The sequence below is a fragment of the Anguilla rostrata genome, chromosome 11 (assembly GCF_018555375.3).
Source record: "Anguilla rostrata isolate EN2019 chromosome 11, ASM1855537v3, whole genome shotgun sequence".
Lineage (NCBI taxonomy): Eukaryota > Metazoa > Chordata > Actinopteri > Anguilliformes > Anguillidae > Anguilla > Anguilla rostrata.
The window spans coordinates 2,481,470-2,501,469 of record NC_057943.1 but is presented as its reverse complement, the minus strand read 5'-3'; the positions used below and the strand labels follow the sequence as shown (position 1 = coordinate 2,501,469).

Here is a 20,000-nt window from a genome sequence, read left to right as displayed (position 1 = left end):
TATGTAAATGTGTGTTTGACCTGCTGAGCTCATGGTAGTTATGACCTCTTATGACTGCTGAGCTCGTGGTGGTTATGAGCTCTTATGACTGCTGAGCTCATGGTGATTATGACCTCTTATGACTGCTGAGCTCATGGTGGTTATGAGCTCTTATGACTGCTGAGCTCATGGTGATTATGACTCTATGACTGCTGAGCTCATGGTGGTTATGACTCTAGACTCTGAGGTCATGGTGGTTATGACCTCTTATGACTGCTGGTCATGGGGTGACTTATGAGTGGGGTCTGTGGTTATGACCTCTTATGACTGCTGAGCTCATGGTGGTTATGACCTCTTATGACTGCTGAGCTCATGGTGGTTATGACCTCTTATGACTGCTGAGGTCATGGTGGTTATGACCTCTTATGACTGCTGAGCTCATGGTGGTTATGACCTCTTATGACTGCTGAGCTCATGGTGGTTATGAGCTCTTATGACTGCTGAGGTCATGGTGGTTATGACCTCTTATGGCTGTCTGATGCTTCAGAAGCTGAGGAGGTTTGTGAGGGTCCTGGTGCACTGGCAGTCTTCATCACTGCAGTGTGGAAGATGGAGAGAGAGAGAGATGGAAAAACTCCAGGGAAGTGACAGAGAGAAACACAGAGAGAGAGGGGGATAGAGAGAGACAGAGAGAGAGGGGGATAGAGGAATGGAGAGAGCAGACAGGGAGAAATACACACACACAGTTATTTGAAAGTTATTTTCTTTATGTTGTACATTGCTGTGCGGTTAACTGTATAGGCATTGGCGATGTATCTTTTTAAATGTGCCATTGTGGTAAAAGTGTGCCTTTAAAACTGAAAAGTGGCAAAGAGAAGAGAGAGAGAAGTTACAGAAAGAAGAGGAGGAGGAGGAGGAGGGAGGCGAGGAAAATGTGTGTGTGGGGGGGGGGGGGTGTGGTGGGGGGAGAAACGCTCTGAGCTGCATCAGTCACAGCCAAGCACTTTGGCAATTATAATAAAATTAGCTGGACCTTGGCAAAGGTTAGGGGTGTGCCGTGGGGCTGGCGGTGCGCTGAGTGCTGGGGGGGGGGGGGGGAAGGCGGTGATTAAAAGTAAATGACTCCCCCTGCGTGCTGAGAGAGCCAGAGGAACAGGGCGCAAGGGTCACTCCCACCCTGGAGGTGGAAATCGAGAGCGTCTGACTGAGACGCAGTAATGAGACCGGCCTCTCTCCCTCTCTCTCTCTCTCTCTCTCTCTACATCTCTCCCTCTCTCTCTCTTTCCGTCTCTCTCTCTCTCTCTCCCTCTCCCTCTCTCCATCTCTCTCTCCTTCTCCCCGAGTCACCCTGTCAACCCTCCTGAATTTTATCTTCCTTTTTACTATCCAGTTTTCTTTTAACTTTTTTGTGGGGGGGGGGGGGCTCACATGGACCCACTAAGTGAGCCAGACTACCGAGCGCTTTTCCAGAGGATACTGAACGGACACATTTCCCAGCATGCCCCACAACAGCCGCCGTTCCGCCAAAATATTCTCATCTGCTTCAGTTCACATTCGCTGGCGAGTCTGTTGGAGGTTGCTGGTTCAATTCCCAAGTGGGGGTGCTGCCGTATCTCCCTGTGGTAAAGCAACTGGATCTGAGTGTTTTCAGTGGACTGAGGTGAGCACAGAGAAACAGGACTGTGTGCTGAAGCAGACACATCCAAGCACAGCAACCAGCAGAATGCAGGCTGCGCTCTTATTGTGAATCAGAAGCTACTGGAGAAACCCTAATAAAGACTCCTCAGGGGTCGTAGGTCAGAGGTTTGCGGGCTCAGGAAAAGCAGCGTGATGTTTGCAGAGCGAGAGAAGAATTAGACCAGAAAGAAAGAAACGGCATCTCATGTGAATACCCTCGTTTTTGTAGAGCACAAGTACATCACCACGCTGTGTTTCAGCACCCAATCAATGAAATGGAAAATAAATGATTGTGATTGAAAGGGTAAAGGTTAAAGGTCAAAACTGAGTTTTAAAAAAAAAAATCTAATTGTGCCATCAGCAGTGTGATAATCATGGAAATTGATTATGGTAAAAATGTAATTAATTTATGGGCAGTTACCATGTACTGTGATGTGGGGACACATACTCTGTCAGTGTTCAGGGCCAGCCACCGATTGGAAAATTAACAAACAAAAAATAGGCTGATATATCCAAGTCTGTCTGTCTCGTTCATGAAAACCTTATCAAGTCAGTAGGACAGGAATCCTCTTTTTGTCTTTCTTTTCTCTCTTTTTCTCTCTCAATTACATTTTTTTCTCAAAGTCCATAAGGCTTCATAAACCACACAGTGCATTTATGAATATAGGCAGTCCTATTAATGTAGCCGTTATATGCTATATAATATGACTCCACAGGGACTGACAGGGATTAGCATGAATAATGAAGCCATGCTACGGACGTGGTCAGGCAGATGTCATAAAGCACTCTAATTGCTTAATAACATGATAATAGGAAGAATGCATAATTAATGAGGGCTTCGAGCTGCACAGAGCATGACGTGGGAAAGGTTTGTGCTTTTGTGGTGAAAAGAGACAAATTGGTGGTTTTGTAGGAGTTGCATTCCGCCTTTTGCATATTGGGTTGTAAGGAATTGTGTTCTGATTCTGGAAAAGCCCCCCCCCGTTTGCCCATTTTCGAGGGGAGGACATGACGGCCCATCACCGCCGTCCAGGAGGAGGTGGTTATTTCCACCCCTGTTCACTTCCTGCTGTCCCAGTCTGCATGGGGCTGCGGAAGGCTCTGGGACAACAGGAAGTGAACAGAGTGGAAATAACCACCTCTTCCTCCCTCCTTCCCTCTCTGAGTTGGGGGGGGGGCAGGGAGGGGGGGGCAGGGAAGGAGGGGGGGGGCGGTGATGGGGCGTCGTGTCGTAGAGCAGTTCCGGAGTCCATCAGAATCTGGACCCCCCCCCCCGCAGTCGTCTCCAGCCTGTTTATGTTCGAGAGAGAGAGGCAGGCTGGGGCTTTGTGTGCAGACGTCCCCTGAGGAGGACAGATGGCCTTCCTCTGTCTGCAGCGCTCTCTCTCTCTCTCTCTCTCTCTCTCTCTCTCTCGTGTCTGGCCAAAACAAAATACAAAAAGAAATAAATATATAAACAACCCTCCCTTCACTGAGCGGAGGCCCTCTTTTTTAAACATGGCCACTGGGGGGGAGGGAGTTATTTTCCTGGTAGAGGGAGGGAGAGAGCACATTTCTATGTGAGGTTTAACTTCCCTTTCTGTATTATTTTTGTATTTTCTCTTTTTTAAAGATGGCGAGCGGGGCGGGGGGGGGGGGGGGGATAAAAGAAGTTCGCGGGAGAGCAGTGGAGCCGCTAATCGTGTTGGCCCCGCGCCCCCGCCGCGCTGGTGAAGGGGTAGAGATATCAGCCTGTCTTTTGGCTGGAGCCGGACGGCCTAACGCAGATATGAGGACGGAATCGACAGGCGATCACGCAGAACGCTGATGATGGGGAAGAGGGGGATTCTGGGTAAAGTGAGCTGCGGCCATCTCAGTCCGCCGTGCCGCTGAATGCCCGGGGGGGGCGGGGGGCGGGGGGCATCCGCCGCCCCCGCGGCTCACCGAATTACAGGTGCCCCTGTGCCTGGGGCATTGTGGGTAAAGTGTGAAGCCTGGCTCTGTGAGGTAGGGAGAAGGGAAGAGGCTTCTCTGCGTACCTGTGTGTGCCTGTGCGTGTGTGTGCCTGTGCATGTGTGTGTCTGTGCGTGTGTGTGCCTGTGCGTGTGTGTGTCTGTGCATGTGTGTGTCTGTGCGTGTGTGTGTCTGTGCGTGTGTGTGTCTGTGCATGTGTGTGCCTGTGCGTGTGTGTGTGTGTGTGTCTGTGAGTGTGTGTGTGTGTGTGTGTGTGCATGTGTGTGTGCCTGTGCATGTGTGTGTGTGTGTGTGTGTGTGCCTGTGCATGTGTGTTCGTGTGTGTGTGTGTGTGCCTGTGCATGTGTGTGTCTGTGTGTGTGTGTGTGTGCGTGTGTGTGCCTGTGCGTGTGTGTGTCTGTGCGTGTGTGTGCCTGTGCGTGTGTGTGCCTGTGCGTGTGTGTGTCTGTGCGTGTGTGTGTCTGTGCATGTGTGTGCCTGTGCGTGTGTGTGTGTGTGCGTGTGTGTGTCTGTGCGTGTGTGTGTCTGTGCGTGTGTGTGCCTGTGCGTGTGTGTGTCTGTGCGTGTGTGTGCCTGTGCGTGTGTGTGCCTGTGCGTGTGTGTGTCTGTGCGTGTGTGTGTCTGTGCATGTGTGTGCGTGTGTGTGTCTGTGCGTGTGTGTGTCTGTGCGTGTGTGTGTCTGTGCGTGTGTGTGCCTGTGTTTCTGTGAGGGAACGTAAGTTAGTTATCACTCGAGTGAGAGAGAAAGTGTGTGTGTGAGAGTGTGCTAGTGAGTGTTAATGATGTAGTCTGTGTGAGTGAGTGTGTCAGTGTGTGTGAGAGTGTGTGTTGGTGTGTGTCAGTCACCAGTGTGCAACCAGCGCATCACAAAAACGGCGTCCTCCCTCCTGCCAAAGACTCAGAGGACACTGAGAGTGAGTTCAGTGAGCCCTGGGGGGCGGGGGGGGGAGGGCGCTGTGTGTGCCAGCGGGTGTCAGCCCCCCCCCCCCACAGATAAACAAAACAAAAACAGAAACGCCCTCAAAAGTCACGAAGTCACCTTCATACTCCACCCCCCCGCACCCTCCCTCAGCGCGTCATTCAATTAACGCAAATGAGCCCCACCCCCGCACCCTCCCTCAGCGCCCCCCCCGCCTGTCCCCGAATACCGTCTCACCCCCCACCCCCCTGCCGCCCTCACTGCCGCCCCACCCCCACCCCCTGCCGCCCTCACTGCGCCCCACAGCCAGCAACCTTCCCCCCAAGGGCTCAGCCAGGCCCTCACTGCTGCACCTTTCCTTCCAAAAATAAAAAAAAGAACAAAAATGAGCGAAAAGCCTGAAAATGGCGTTCTGAAAACGTGTTATTCAGACGTCTCCAGACGGGGCCGCGTGTCTCCGATTACAGTCCGTGGTTTCACTCTCCCAGTCGCGCGCGGGTTTGAGGAGGAAGTGACATCATCAGCCGTACGTACGCACAGGAAGGCGAAGCTCTCGCGAGTGACGCGTTAGCGATTTCCTGCCGTCAGCGTCGCACGGTCCTGGCTTTGAGTGTTTCTTTTATTTTTTAAACCAAGCCAAGTCTAATTAAAATAACGAAGCCACATCAGTAAAATCATAACTGCCGCGTAATTTTAGGCGGGAACCCGGGCCGTCGGGCGGCGGGTGCCGTCGCCGTCTTAACGAAGGGAGTAAATCGATGGCGGGGAGACAGAAGAAGCTCTTTTACGATCCTGTTATCCTCTGACACTCAACGGCTGCCGTAAACAAGGCAGGGGAGACGGTAATGACTATCTTAAAGTGTGAGGAGCACTTCTTCAAATTTACGGCCTCCCTCTGCCCCCCCCCCCCACACACACTGCTCTACCACTCTACCCCCCCCCCCCGCCCTGATTCTCATCTGCAGTATTCCATCCTTTCTTCTGTTTTTATCTTTATTTTGCATCTTTTGTTTTTGGCTTTCATCCCTTCTTCTGTTGTCTGATGGAGCCCCCCTCATTCCCCCCTCCCCTTCCTTTTCCTATGTACCAGCAGCAGACATTTTTTTTCTTCACTGCCTTGAAGTCCTGAGGAGACCCCCCCCCCCCCCCCCCGCCCAGGCCCCCCCAGGCCCCCCAACCCTCAGATGAATGCATTCAGCATCCAGCTGTCCAGCCCCCCCCAGGAAGCCCTCTCCGCTCAGTATTCCCCCAGTGTCGGAGGGGGGGGGGGCTGCTTGTGTCGGTGTCTGGGTCTGGGGGGGGGGGTTGGGGGGGCTGGTACTGGTGTCTGGGGACCCGCGGTGCACTCTGAAGAGGCTTCTTCAGTCCACGTGGACAGACAGGCCTCAGAGTGACACGCCTCAGTCTTCACGTGCTCATTTTTTTACAGCCTCATTTTCTCCACTTCCTCTTCCTGTTAGCCAGGGCACCCCTCCTGCAGAGGAGAACGAGGCTATATAATAAAATAACGTAAGAAGTTAAACTTTGGTGAAGAGAGAGAAAGAAGGAGAAAAAAATTGAGCAGGAAGCAGACAAAACAGCCCAGGCTGCTGAAATTATTTAGAAAAGGATAAGCTGATGAGCTCTCCCCCCCGTTTGTCTCTTTCTCTCTCTCTTTCTCTCTCTCTTTCTCTCTCCCCCCCTCTCTCCCTCTCTCCCCCTCCCTCTCTCTCTCTCTCCCTCTCTGGTGCAGTTCCACCTGTCTGCTAAGCGTTGGTAAATGTCAGCGTTTTTCCCAAACGACCACAAAAAATTCAAAAAAATGAAATTTGTCGTTTAACAGGCTAACGAGTTATCGGCTCCTGGTCTGTTAGCGCCCTGCGGGGGTGGGGGGCGGGCGTGGGGGGGGGATCTCCGGGTTAATAAGCCGCCTCCTCCTGCTCCAGCGCTCGCTGCAGAGGGGCTGATTCTCCTCCCCCGAACCCTCCAAAAAATCCTCTCTGCTCAAAGGGGCGAGGGGAAACCGAACGAGGGAGGGAAGAGAGAAAGAGAGCGCCCCTCCCGTTCCCCCGTGGGCAGGCGGAGGGGGGCTGCTCGCGCGGATGCTCCTTCGCGTCGGGTCATGTGGCGCCTGTAATGACGGGTTTCTGAGGAGAAACGGAAGCTCGGGTACGATCCCGGAGAAAAAGGTGCAGACGCTCGGCACACAGGCGCTACGCTACAGGTGCGCAAAACTGCAGCCAGCCAATCATAATTCATACAGAACCTTCTCCGCTGGTAAGGGGTGCTTGTTAGTACCCAAACAGAGCATTATTGACTTTCAGGATACACTCAGGAAGTCCGATGAAATTTCCCGGTTTCACGTGCGTTTAAAAAACCTGACGGCATGTTCGTACGTTCTGTGTTCATGGGAGAACATCTTCGCCACCGTGCGGGCGATCAGGACGCCTTCAGTTTTACGCAGAACTAGTTATCCAGCGCTTTCTAACGATACGTTTACTCTGCGTGACGTCGTCTTCCGTGGATAAACGAATGCGCAGAATGCATTCAGAGGTCAAAGTGCGCTGCCTTTACACGTTTTACATCTAACCCTAACCCTAACCCTGAACATGACCCACCCCGAACCAGGTGAGCTGTGCGGCGTGTCGATAAACCCAGATTTACAGTGAATCAGCTGACCCCCCCCGGGTTAAAGTGGTACACAGACCCCCCCCCCCCAGGGTTAAAGTGATACACAGACCACCCCCTCCCCCCCAGGGTTAAAGTGATACACAGACCCCCCCCCAGGGTTAAAGTGATACACAGACCCCCCGGGTTAAAGTGGTACACAGACCCCCCCCAGGGTTAAAGTGACACACAGACCCCCCCCCAGGGTTAAAGTGATACACAGCCCCCCCGGTTAAAGTGGTACACAGACCCCCCCAGGGTTAAAGTGACACACAGACCCCCCAGGTTAAAGTGACACACAGACCCCCCCAGGGTTAAAGTGATACACAGACCCCCCCAGGGTTAAAGTGATACACGACCCCCCCCCAGGGTTAAAGCTCACATTAGCTCTCTAACCCTGTAATCTCTCCTCGTGGTCCCCCCCCCCCCTCTGATGCGTCCCCCTGACACACACAGAATCGTTATGAATGCACGGCACACTGCTGGCCTTCACTGACCCTCATAGTGCTGAGCGCTAATTTGTTTTTTAATAAATTTGCACCAAACAATTAAGAATCTGCTTGTATTTACTGCATATAATGAGGAAGATAAGCTGTTAGGTCTGAGGCTTAGATTTAACCGTGTTATCGTGGATGTTTATATATATATATTTATATATATGTTTTTTGTAATTTTTTTTGTAACAAACAGTATGAAAGCTCTTGAGGTTTGAAGAAATCAGATGAAACGTAATTCCCTCTTCCTCATATACATATAGAAAGCGTTCGCCGTACAGGAGGTCATATTTAAACGATATCAAAGAGGACGGCAGCCCGCTAATGCAAGCTCAGCGTGAAAATATTACAGAGAGAGAACTCGGGTAGCCCGCCGCTACCGCTAACATCACAGTCCTGCACCCAGGCAGCGCCGTCCAACCAAAATGAGCAAGTTCTTTTTTTACCTTCCCCCAGAACGAAATACTCGCCTTCCGTCTGACGCCGCTGTCTTTCTCACGCGTGGAACACTGAGAGGACTCTTTTATATCGCTCTTCTCTGAGCGCTGAGAAGTTATTTGGAAGACGTGTTAAGACGATGTTCTCCACGCACGGAAGGCGGTGACATTGGATGTGAAGAAAGGCGTGATTCCTTTGAAAGTGTTAGCGCACACACGCTCACACACACACACTCTCACACACGCTCACACACACACACTCTCACACACGCTCACACACACACGCTCACACACATTACATAAAATTTTTTTAGCAGACGCTTTTATCCAAAGCGACGTACAAAAGTGCATACCAAAGGTCATTGGAACAACGCAGGTTCGATAAGGTAAAATACTCAAAATACAAAATAGTGTGTACAGTTATTCATAGCCAAGAACACAAAGTCCTGTTCACACAGTGAACATTACTCTGACCTAACCCATTCTAAGTCAAACTAGGGGACATTACTAGCTACAACATCAAGACAGAGATAGAAGGCACTGGATGGAGGTACATGTGTACCATGGTGCAGATGCTCACACACACACGCTCACACTGGCATGGATGCTCACACACACACACACACAGACACTCACACACACACATACACACACGCTCACACACGCTCACACTGGCATGGATGCTCACACCACACACACACAGACACTCACACACACGCACACACACACTCACACACACACACATGCGCACTTCTCTCTTTGTAAGTGCCCCGTCCCTTTGAGCCAGCGCTTCTCTGAAGAACTTAAGAGGAGTTCATTTGCTTCCCGCTGAACGGGGGGGGTGTGGGGGGGGGTTGGGTCCGGGGGGGTCCAGGGGGGTTGGGTCGGCGGGGGTCCAGGGGTTGGTTGGGTCGGCGGGAACGGAGCGCGGGGTTGCAGCCGAACCCAAAAACGCTCTCTTGTCGATAACACGCGTCGCCGGGGCGACTGACACACACCGATAGCCCAGAACCCGCCGCAGGGTTACGCCTGACTCCTCCTCCGGTCTCAGACGCTCTAATTAAACCTGCATGAGCGCCGTACGCGCTGCGCTCTCAGAGATGAGACCGGGGCGAGGCTGCTGCAGAGTCTGGGGCGTCCTCACGCTGACGGAGCCTGAGCCTGAGGCTTATTATTTCATAACTGGCATAACTCAGTATTTAGAGGCTCTGTTTCATTGATTTATTTTGATTCATTCGTTTTAAAAGATTAATGTAAATGAGGTGCTTGTGATTGGTTGGAGAAAGGCGGGAGCCAGAGCGGACTTGTTTAAGTGAGAGTTGCGAGCTTGCAGGGAGAGCAGTCGGGTGGGTTTGGGGCTTTCTGAATGTAGAGTTTGGAATGCGGAGTTTGGAAGGCTGTGTGAGAGGCCTTGTCTGTCGATTTGAGAAGCGAACAGCGTTGCGATGTCCTGCTTCCGCGTTATCACATGACGATAAGAAACGCCCCCCCCCCCCCGGCCGCCCCCCTCCTCCACCCTTCCACACTTCCCATCCTGACCCCCTCCGGTCTTATAGGGGTACGACAGACCGTAACATGCGCAGCTGCAGTTTGTATTCCTTTTGAAATTCCCTCCTTTTTTCCCTCTTCCGTCAGGATAAAGGAGGAAAGAGCGCGTGTCTGTGGCTACCTGTCAGACATTGGCCGCTGTTCTCAGTGTAGCGTAGTCGCTGATTGGGAGGTGAAAGGGGATTAGCGAACCCCCCCTGCCTCACTTGGGTGAGGGAGGCCAATCACGGCCCAGCTCAGTAAGTCCCACCCCCCACCCCCTTAGCGCGGGGTTGTCATGGATCTTTGCACGCGCTCAGTAGCGACTCTGCTCCCTCTCGTTGTGAGTGAGAGATATGATGGTGCCAGGCTGGTTGTACAGCAGGTGCCTTGTCTTACACGAGCAGGGGGGGTACGGGGGGGGCACAGCGGGGGGGGGGGGGGGATATCGCCCCTCTGGCCCGCGTGGGAACGCTGTCAGCCCTGAGCACCGCGGCGATGAATCTCAATCGCGGGGAGACGGCGCAGATTTACATTTAAAGTAGTTCTGCGGCCGCGCCGCTCCCCTGGAGCAGGGATCAGCAGACGATCAGCGGCGCTCAGTCAGACACCACGGCTTTTATATGCGCAGTCAGACGCTCGCCATGCAGCACGACGGCTTTTATATGCGCAGTCAGACGCAGTCAGACGCAGGCGATGCAGCACGATGGGGTTTGATATGCGCAGTCAGACGCAGTCAGACGCAGGCGATGCAGCACGATGGGGTTTGATATGCGCAGTCAGACGCAGTCAGACGCAGGCGATGCAGCACGATGGGGTTTGATATGCGCAGTCAGACGCGTCGACGCAGCGATGCAGCGGGATGGGGTTTGATATGCGCAGTCAGACTCACGCGATGCAGCACGATGGGGTTTGATATGCGCAGTCAGACGCAGGCGATGCAGTGGGATGGGGATTGATATGCGCAGACAGACTGGCAGCATGCGCAGTCAGACGATGAGGTTTGGTACACACAGACGGACCGGTCAGACGAATCACATTGTGTCTGTTCTGTAATTACACTGATTGTGAAAAACACTCCATCTAGCATGACAGCTGTGTGTGTGTGAGTGTGTGTGTGTGTGTGTGTGTGAGGATGTGTGTGGGTATGAACACACATGAACTGTGTGCAGTAGTGGTGATCTGTGAGGTGGCAGTAATGGGAAATGGGGGTGAATGATGAAGGTTTATGACTTCTGCTCTCACTGGTACAGTACAGCCAGGAAGGGCCATCGCGTGCAGTGTGTGTGTGTGCGTGTGTGTGTGTGTGTGCGCCTGTGTGTGTGTTTGTATGTGCATGTGTTTGTGTGCGTGTGTGTTTGTGTGCGTGCATGCGCATGAGTGTGTGTGTGCGTGTGTGTGTCCGCCTGTGTGTGTGCATGCGCGTGAGTGTGTGTGTGCGTGTGTGTGTGCGTGTGTCCGTGTGTGTTTGTATGTGCATGTGTGTGTGTGTGTTTGTATGTGCGTGTGTATGTGTGTGTGTGTGAGTACAGTGTGTGTGTGTGTGTGTGTATGTGCGTGTGTATGTGTGTGTGTGTGAGTACAGTGTGTGTGTGTGTGTGTGTGTGTGTGTATACAGTGTGTGTGTGTGTGTGTGTGTATACAGTGTGTGTGTGTGTGTGTGTGTGTATACAGTGTGTGTGTGTGTGTGTGTGTATACAGTGTGTGTGTGTGTGTGTGTGTATACAGTGTGTGTGTGTGTGTGTGTGTATACAGTGTGTGTGTGTGTGTTTGTATGTGTGTGTGTGTGTGTGTATACAGTGTGTGTGTGTGTGTGTGTATACAGTGTGTGTGTGTGTGTGTGTGTATATGTGTGTGATTTAGTGTGTGTTTGTGTATGTGTGTGTGTGTGTGTGTGTGATTTAGTGTGTGTGTGTGTGTGTGTTGTGGATGTGTTGTGTGTGTGTGTGTATACAGTGTGTGTGTGTGTGTGTGTGTGTATACAGTTGTGTGTGTGTGTGTGTGTGTATACAGTGTGTGTGGTGTGTGTTTGTATGTGTGTGTGTGTGTGTGTGTATACATGTGTGTGTGTGTGTGTTTGTATGTGGTGTGTGTGTGTGGTGTGTGTGGTATACAGTGTGTGTGTGTGTGTGTGTGTATACAGTGTGTGTGTGTGTGTGTGTGTGTATACAGTGTGTGTGTGGTGTGTGTGTTGTATGTGTGTGTGTGTGTGTGTGTATACAGTGTGTGTGTGTGTGTTTGTATGTGTGTGTGTGTGTGTGTGTATACAGTGTGTGTGTGTGTGGTGTGTGTATACAGTGTGTGTGTGTGTGTGTGTATACAGTGTGTGGTGTGTGTGTGTGTGTATACAGTGAGTGTGTGTGTGTGTATACAGTGAGTGTGTGTGTGTGTGTGTGTGTATACAGTGAGTGTGTGTGTGTGTATAACAGTGGTGTGTGCGTGTAAATGCAGTGTGTGTGTGTGTGTGTGTGTATAACAGTGGTGTGTGCGTGTAAATGCAGTGTGTGTGTGTGTGTGTGTGTATACAGTGTGTGTGTGTGTGCGCAGGGGGCTATATATGTCTTCTCTCTGTGCCTCACAGCCTTGGACAGCTCAGATCTTTAAGCGCACTCTCCTACCAAAACACAACATCCTTCAACCCCCCCCCTTGCCCCCCCAGAACCACGCACCCCCCCCCCACGCCCCCCCAGCACCACGCACCCCCCCACGCCCCCCCAGCACCACGCACCCCCCCCACGCCCCCCAGCACCACCGCACCCCCCACCACCCCCCCTTGCCCCCCAGAACCACGCACCCACGCCCCCCAGCACCACGCACCCCCCCCCACGCCCCCCCAGCACCACGTCCCGTCATGAAGAAGAGAGCAGCGCAGTGTCATTAATCTGGCTCTGTGTTTCACAGCCTGCAGGGGAGCAGCTAGCTCTCTCTCTCTCTCTCTCTCTCTCTCTCTCTCTCCCTCCTGCTCCTCTCTCTCTCTCTCTCTCTCTCTCTCCTCTCCTCCCTCCCTCCTGCTCTCTCTCTTTCTCTCTCCCTCCCTCCTGCTCTCTTTCTCTCTCTCCCTCCCTCCCTCCTGCTCTCTCTCTCTCTCCCTCCTGCTCTCTCTCTCTCTCTCTCCCTCTCTCTGTCTCTCCCTCTCTCCCTCTCCCTCTCTGAGCACAGAAGGCCTGTCTCGTGTGTACGGCTTTAGTGGACTCCCTCCTCTGTTCCTGTCACTAGTCGTCTTCTTCTTTGTCCTCCTCTTTTTCTTCATCTTCTGTTTTTGTTTTTGTTTGTGTGTCCCCCTCTCTCCCCCCCCGCCCGCCCCTTCCGAGTGAGATCAGTTTCTGAAGAGCAGCTTATCCTGAAACCAGAACCCCCCCCCCCCCCCCTATTGGATTTTGATGATGCCGGGATGAAACATTAAGGCCCCCCCCCCCCCCAATTGTGTTGGACTTAGCCGTGTCTATCACAGCATCCAATCAGATCTCCCTTCAGAGCTTGATATGCCACAGTCTAAACCCCCCATGTCCCGCCCCACCCCCCCCCCCTGCTTCAGTTAATGATTACTCTTCATGGTTTGATTCGGGTGTGATATCTCTCTGTATCACCCGACCCCTTTTATGAATCCGTGTTCCTCTGGTACAAGTGCCCCACTTTAACATCGCTGGTCCACTGACTGATACGAGGGGGTCGAGAGAGAGAGAGAGAGAGAGGTAGAGAGGGTGATTGAGAAGGGCAGCTATGTAATGAGAGAGAGGGAGAGGGAGAGGGAGAGAGTGAGGGAGGGAGAGAGAGAGGTTAGTTCTGGCCTTCAGTTGAGTTTAAGAGGAAGGCGTAGCAACTCAGAGCTGGGATTAACATCATGTGTGTGAATGTGGGGACCACCCCCCCCCCACCCCCCTTCTGATTACCTTGAGCCCCCCCTGCCTGGTAGGCCCCCCCCAGCATCCCAGATTTAGGCAGTGCTGTTACCCCCAGCGGGACGGGGGGGTGCGTTCTCAGACGGGCTCCAGCGTGGAGCTGATTACCTCCACAGACACCCGGAGAGGAGTAAAAATAGTCTCACCGCTCCTGCGTCTTTACCGTTTCATTTTCTAATATCAGGTTGTTCTTTATTTATTTTTTTCTTCCTCTCTGCACTTCCTCTTTGGGGGGAGGCGGTATTTCTTTTTAATCTGCACGCTCGCGCTCTCCTGAAGACAGAGGGCGTCCTGTCGCCTGGCGCCTCCGTCGGGGGGGGGGCGTTAGCGGATTTCCCAGCATGCCTCATGAATATGCATGACTGCGCGGAGATGAATCGAGCGGCTCGGAGGGTACAGAGCGCTCCTCGCGGTGCGCAGCGGGTCCGACCCAGAGTCCCCCCCCCCAAACAGAGCGCTTAACCGCAGATGTGTAGGGTACAGACTGCTCAGAGGTGAACAGCAGTGTACCCCCCCCCTCAAAACCCACCTGCCCCCCCTCACACACACACACACATGCATGCACACACACACATGCACACACACACATAACAACACAGCCACAGAAACACACTCCACTTGTGGCGCACCACCACGTACGACATGTTGTGTTTGTATTTGCATAGTCGTGTGAAAAGTCTGTGTGGGGTGTGTGTGTGTGTGTGTGTGTGCACGTTTGCATGTCTGGGTGTCTGTTTCTGTGTGTCTAGTTGTGTGTGCGCTTATGTAGATAAAGCTTTCATACAAAATACAATTTTTTTTACCACATAGTAAAATAGTCAGTGTTAAATCAACTCTTACAGTACACACTGTCCCTATTGGACTGGAATATACTCTCCAGGAGTGGAATTAACACTGGACACAGTAGCACATTTTACTGTCTGCCCTGGTGTGTGTGAGTGTGTGAGGTTGCAGCAGTGCTGGTTCTGATGAGGTCCGTCTGAAATCGGGCCGTTTGCTGGACTGAAAGGTGCAGCTGAGAGACGCGTATGAGCTGCAGACCTCCACCCTGTTATCTGCACGCAGCGCGGAGGATGAGCGAGTATCCGCGCTGTGGAGCTTACAGGGATAATTACCAATTATTACTCTTAATCGCTATAATTAATAACGAGTAAATACCGTAATTACCAATTATTAATTGCCGTGTTGCTTCGCCTCGCCAAAGATACGTCTGTGTAAATCCATCAACGTGTGGTTATAAAGACATCCAGGGTCTCCGCGTTAATGTGCACAAAACGGAAACATTTATTTCTGTGTCATAGGCCGTGTGAACGTAAGCATGTGAGACGCTCGATGAGAAGAACAGGCTGTTTCCGGCATCGATTATCAGACTTTCAATGTTCCGCAGTCAGCGATACCAGAACTGCGTCACGCCCGACTCTGAGCCTTGGTAACCCTGGCGGTCATGGTAACTGTAACCGGGTACTCGTGTCCTGGCAACCTAGTCGTGTTCTGCAAACATCTTCACTCCTGCCTTAGTTGATTACGCCCCAGCGTGTCACTGTTTATGCGAATGTTTCTGTGAAAAATGAATAAATGTATAAATAACCGTTTCTCACGCGTCTTAAGGCAAGCACCTTTTGACAGTGGCCCTGATGTTGATGTTGCTGTGGCTGCTTCCCGCTCCTGTTTACCGTACGAAATGCGCTTTTTGTTGCTTCGGCTGAAAGCATCCGCTAAACGGCTAAATTGTAAGTCCTATAATTTCTGCGAGTTAATAACTTTAATGGCATCAATAAAAACAGTTTAAAGAGTTAAAAACAGTTGTGAAATACTTTATAACTTCGGGAGTACATCTTTCTTATATCAGAGTCCTCGGCGCTGGACATAATATTCTTTAAGTGATCTGATAACGGCATTAAATAAGATTAATGTAACCCATTTTGATTTTGTTCTACTCAATACTTTCTGCTGTATGGGATCAGAGGAGCTCATATAAAGAGCTCTCTCGAGCCCCCTGTGCGGGAAATGTGTTTTTGTTGCTCTGTTATTTGAAATTTGGATTTATCTGTTTTTTTTTTTGTTTTTTTTTTTACCGTCCGGGGGATTAGTTATGATGCGGAATATTAAATCGCCCAAAAACAAGCGAGCACAGCACCGCGTGTGGCCTGCAACGGAATCTGGGAGGCACAGCAGTTAGAGAGCTGGTGCTTTTTTTTGTGTGACTGGGCGGTTGCGAGTTTGATTCCCGGGTGGGGCCATTGCCGTTTGTAGCCCAGCTTGGCGCTCGAACCCGCGCTGCTTCAGCGACTCTCCAGCTGTGTAAATGGATTATGTGTGAAGAGCGCACGCTGTGTGACTTGCTCTGGGTGAACAACGCGGCTGCTCATGCCCAACACATGTATGCATGTATTTGCCATGTCAGAACACATCTGCACCGTGTGCATTCATTCCAGATAACATGATTGGTCGTGGTGTCGCTAAGCTACTGTTGCTGTGAGGGTACTTCAGCACACGTGCATCGCGTTACTGCACGTTTAGCCGATACTCTTATCCAGAGCGCCGTACAGCGCAGACGCCAGGGCAGAGACGAGGGACGAGTAAAATGGGGGTGGGGGGGGCATCAGTTGAGCGGAACACAAGCGGAGCCTGTAAATGGGGGGGGGCAGGTAGATAAAGGGGTTCAGTGGGAGAGATGGTGGGAGAGGGGGAGGAAAGGGAGAGGGCGAGACAGTCAAGTGAAGTGGAGGGGGGGGGGCATCAGTAACATCAGTCGAGCGCAACACAAGAGGAGCCTGTAAATGGGGAGGGGGGGGGCAAGAAGAGCGGGAGAGATATGGGGGGAGTGAGGTTTGGAGCCTCTGTGGCGGTTGTCGGGGGAAGCGGGGGATTGAGGACGGCGGAGTTTGACTGGCATCTGTAATTAAAAGGTGCTGTCAGGGGGGCATGATGGCAGCCCCCCCACCCCCCACCCCCGGTTGGCCCCCCAGGACTCATAGCGGGAGATGATTGATGAGCGATGGCTAGATAAACACCAGCCAGGCCTCATGGGCTGAGCTGCAGAGTGATGGGTACAGCGTTATAAATACAACTACAGAGAGCAAAAATAACAATAAACAACAACATGATGCAAATGGGGAAATATATTAATACAGAAACGAAACTGCGTCGTTTGTGGCTTAGAGAGGCAGGTCTTTATTATTACTCAGAGGGGTGTGTGTGTGTGTGTGTGTGTGTGCGTGTGTGTGTGTGTGTGTGTGTGCGTGTGTGTGTGTGTGTGTGTGCGTGGTGCTGTGTGTGTGTGCGGTGCTGGCGTGGTGTGCGTGCGTGGTGCGTGGTTGCTGAAGTGTGAGATGGGTGGTATCGCGTGGCGTGCGTGTGTGTGTGTTTGAGAGAGAATGCTTGGTGTGTGCTTGCATACATTGGTCCAATATTTATACTGTATGGGGTGTATATGTACAAGCATGAAAGTATCTGTGAATGAAGAGTTTGTCTTTTCTCAAGGGAGCGAGAGACAGAGAGAGAGAGAGACAGGGGGAGAGAGAGAGAGAGAGTGACGGAGAGGGATAAAGAGAGAGAGAAAGAGGGAGAGAGAGAGATGGAGAGAGAGAGGGAGAGAGAGACAGAGAGAGAGAGAAGGAGGGAGAGAGAGGGGGTCTTGCCGTGGTTCATTGTTCAGCCACAGGTGATGAACATCGACTGTTTATCTCTCTTTTCTTTATCTCTCACCCGTTTCCTGAAACACACAGAAAATGCTCTTTTTGAATAAATGGGGGAAAGTCCAGCTGATTATCGGTGAATACTTCAGTGTAGTTTATTATATTCTTATCTGTGGCGTAGAGAATATGAACTGAGAGAATAGAAATCGGATGGAAAACGTTTCCCGTTTTTTGTTCAAGTGCCCCCCCCCACACATCTCTCATTAAACTGTGTGGTTTTGAGCTGTGATGTGCTGTGTGTCTGTGTGTGGATATCACACAGTATGTATGTTGCTGTGGGAGCTTCCTTACAGTCGATGTGTCAGACAGGATATTAACACTGAAGACTTTAGTGCATGAGTGCTCAAATCTGGACCTTGAATCCAAATCCGGGCCTGGTTTTCTTTTCCTCCCGGGTAATTAACTGAACAATTAGCGCTCCTGATTGGCCGGACTCTATTCACACCTGAGTCCCGGGTGAAGGGGGGGTGGAGAACCAGCAGCTCTTGGAGCTCGAGGGCTGTGACTTGAGTGACAGCGGTTTCGTGTTTTGTTCATTTGGTCACCATGGTGACAGGGCAGTGCAGCCTATCGGACGACGGAGGGGCACAACTCCGGTCCAGGAGGTCCGGCGTGTGCATGCTGGTTTTTGTTCCACCCGGTTACCCTGGATTTCATTTCTAAACTGCGGGTACAGGCAAGCTCTGGCTCACTCCTACATCAGACCACATCACAGCATTTAGGATGCATGCCGCTGTCTGCATCTTTTTCTGGTGATTTCTAAAAGGTACGATTGAAATAATCGTATAATTAAGAGCAGAAGTTGGCATAAAATCCTAAAATGGATTGGGGGGCTCTGGTGTGCACCCCCTCCTCCTGGGTTGGCCTGAGGGCTCCATTCTCTAAAATGGACCCCCTCTCCAGTTGGCCTGGTAGCCAGGCTACATGCTACATTAGCATGTAATTGCTCTGCTCTGCTGGGGCTGTGTTTGTTTACTCTCACGGTCATTGGCTCTCGTTGTAAACGCTAACACCAGGGCGACTCAATCCTGCGCATGGAGAGCCACGTTTTTTTTTCCTTCGTTTTTTTGTTGTTACTCAGCACTTAATTGACCAATTAGAGCGGCTGATTACACAGTTAACTCACAGCCTCACCTGGTTGGTTGGTTGGAGTCTGAACGGGTTTGTGACTGTAGGGTGAGAAAACAAAATGCAGAGCCCGTGGCCCTCCAGTGGCACAGCTGAGTAGCCGCGTGCTAACATTCGCCAAAACGGTTGACTATCGATCGCGTTCGGACAGGCTGGGAGTGGTCAATCTCTCCCCTCTCTCCATTTCATGAAGTACTGGATGCCTCTCATTTAACAGGGTTCTACAAGCCCAACAGGGCTCATGGTATTCTCATCATTCAGAGGAGGTCATGAGATAAGCATGAAGGTCCAGCTCCTTCACTGCTGGTGTGCCGGTGTAGCTGGTTAAAACTGGTTGAAGCTGGTTAAAGCAGGTTGAAGCTGGTTAAAGCAGGTTGAAGCTGGTTAAAACTGGTTGAAGCTGGTTAAAGCAGGTTGAGGTTAAAGCAGGTTGAAGCTGGTTAAAGCAGGTTGAAGCTGGTTAAAGCTGGTAGAGTAAGCTGGTTAAAGCAGGTTGAAGCTGGTTAAAGCTGGTAGAGTAAGCTGGTGGCCAGGCTGGTGGACCGGCTGGCTGTAGGCTGGTCAACTGCTGAACAGCTGTGTCAACCAGTTAAACTGAGCTAGGGGTGTTTGAAACGCCGCTCAAACTTAATCCAGTTTGGGCTGGTTTAAGATGGAATTCCAGAAGGGTTAACAAGGTCTTATGAGGCAGATAGTTGTGGCTCATCCAACATGAAAAAGGGTCAAGAGATAAAGATGGAGTTCACCTCCATTACCGCCGGAGCAGCGGTGTAGCACAGCAGTTAGGGAGCTGGGCTTCGAGGTTGCAGGTTCGATTCCCAGGTGTCTTTGTGCCCTTGAGCAAGCCACTTAATCCTGAATGGCTTTAATAAATAAATAAATAGATAAATATCCGGCTGTGTCGCGCAGATTTTCATGTGAAGGCCTTCGGCTGTTTAAGTGGTTTGGATTGGAGTGTCTGTGAAATGTAAGTGTGTAAACAAACCGGCATGTTCGGGGGACCATTTGCCGTCACTGCTGTCATTGCTGTTACTTCTGATATTGTTGACTGCTGCCCGTTTTCTCCAGTCCCGCCCGTTGTAGCTCTTATAAAGTAACTGTTGGCCTCACCAGTTTGCTTCCTGTTGGGTCACAGAGGGACGGCCTTTTCTAGGCAGGGTCTGGGTGGACCTACGACTCTGCTGCTTGCTGAGTGGTTAACACCTGATTGGCTAACACTTGATTGGTTAAGACGGTGGTATGACTGAGATAATGGGTGCTGGACGCCAGTCTACATTGCAGGCCTTGATTAAAATGTTTGTGTCTCTGTGCCATCCAACACCCGCCCCCCCCCCCCCCAGGCCACAGAATGGGTCGATGATCCTGTACAACAGGAAGAAGGTAAAGTACAGGAAGGATGGATACTGCTGGAAGAAGAGGAAAGATGGGAAGACAACACGAGAGGATCACATGAAGCTGAAGGTGCAGGGAGTGGAGGTGAGGTGGAGGGGGGTGAGGGGGGGTGAGGGAGGGTGGAGGGGGACGTGGAGGGGGGGTAGGGAAGACAACACAAGAGGATTACATGAAGCTGAAGGTGCAAGGAGTGGAGGTGAGGTGGGGGAGGGGTTTGGTGCTGGGCTGGGCATGACCTGGTGAGACGCCAT

General features: G+C 51.7%; 1 protein-coding gene across 1 annotated transcript in view; it reads left to right on the top strand.

The window, feature by feature from the left end:
* LOC135235208 (calmodulin-binding transcription activator 1-like) overlaps positions 1-20,000 on the top strand; it is a 332,286-nt gene that overhangs the window by 202,361 nt on the left and 109,925 nt on the right. Inside the window, 1 exon segment of the mRNA XM_064300482.1 lies at positions 19,698-19,833. Within this exon segment, the coding sequence (XP_064156552.1) occupies positions 19,698-19,833 (136 nt within the window).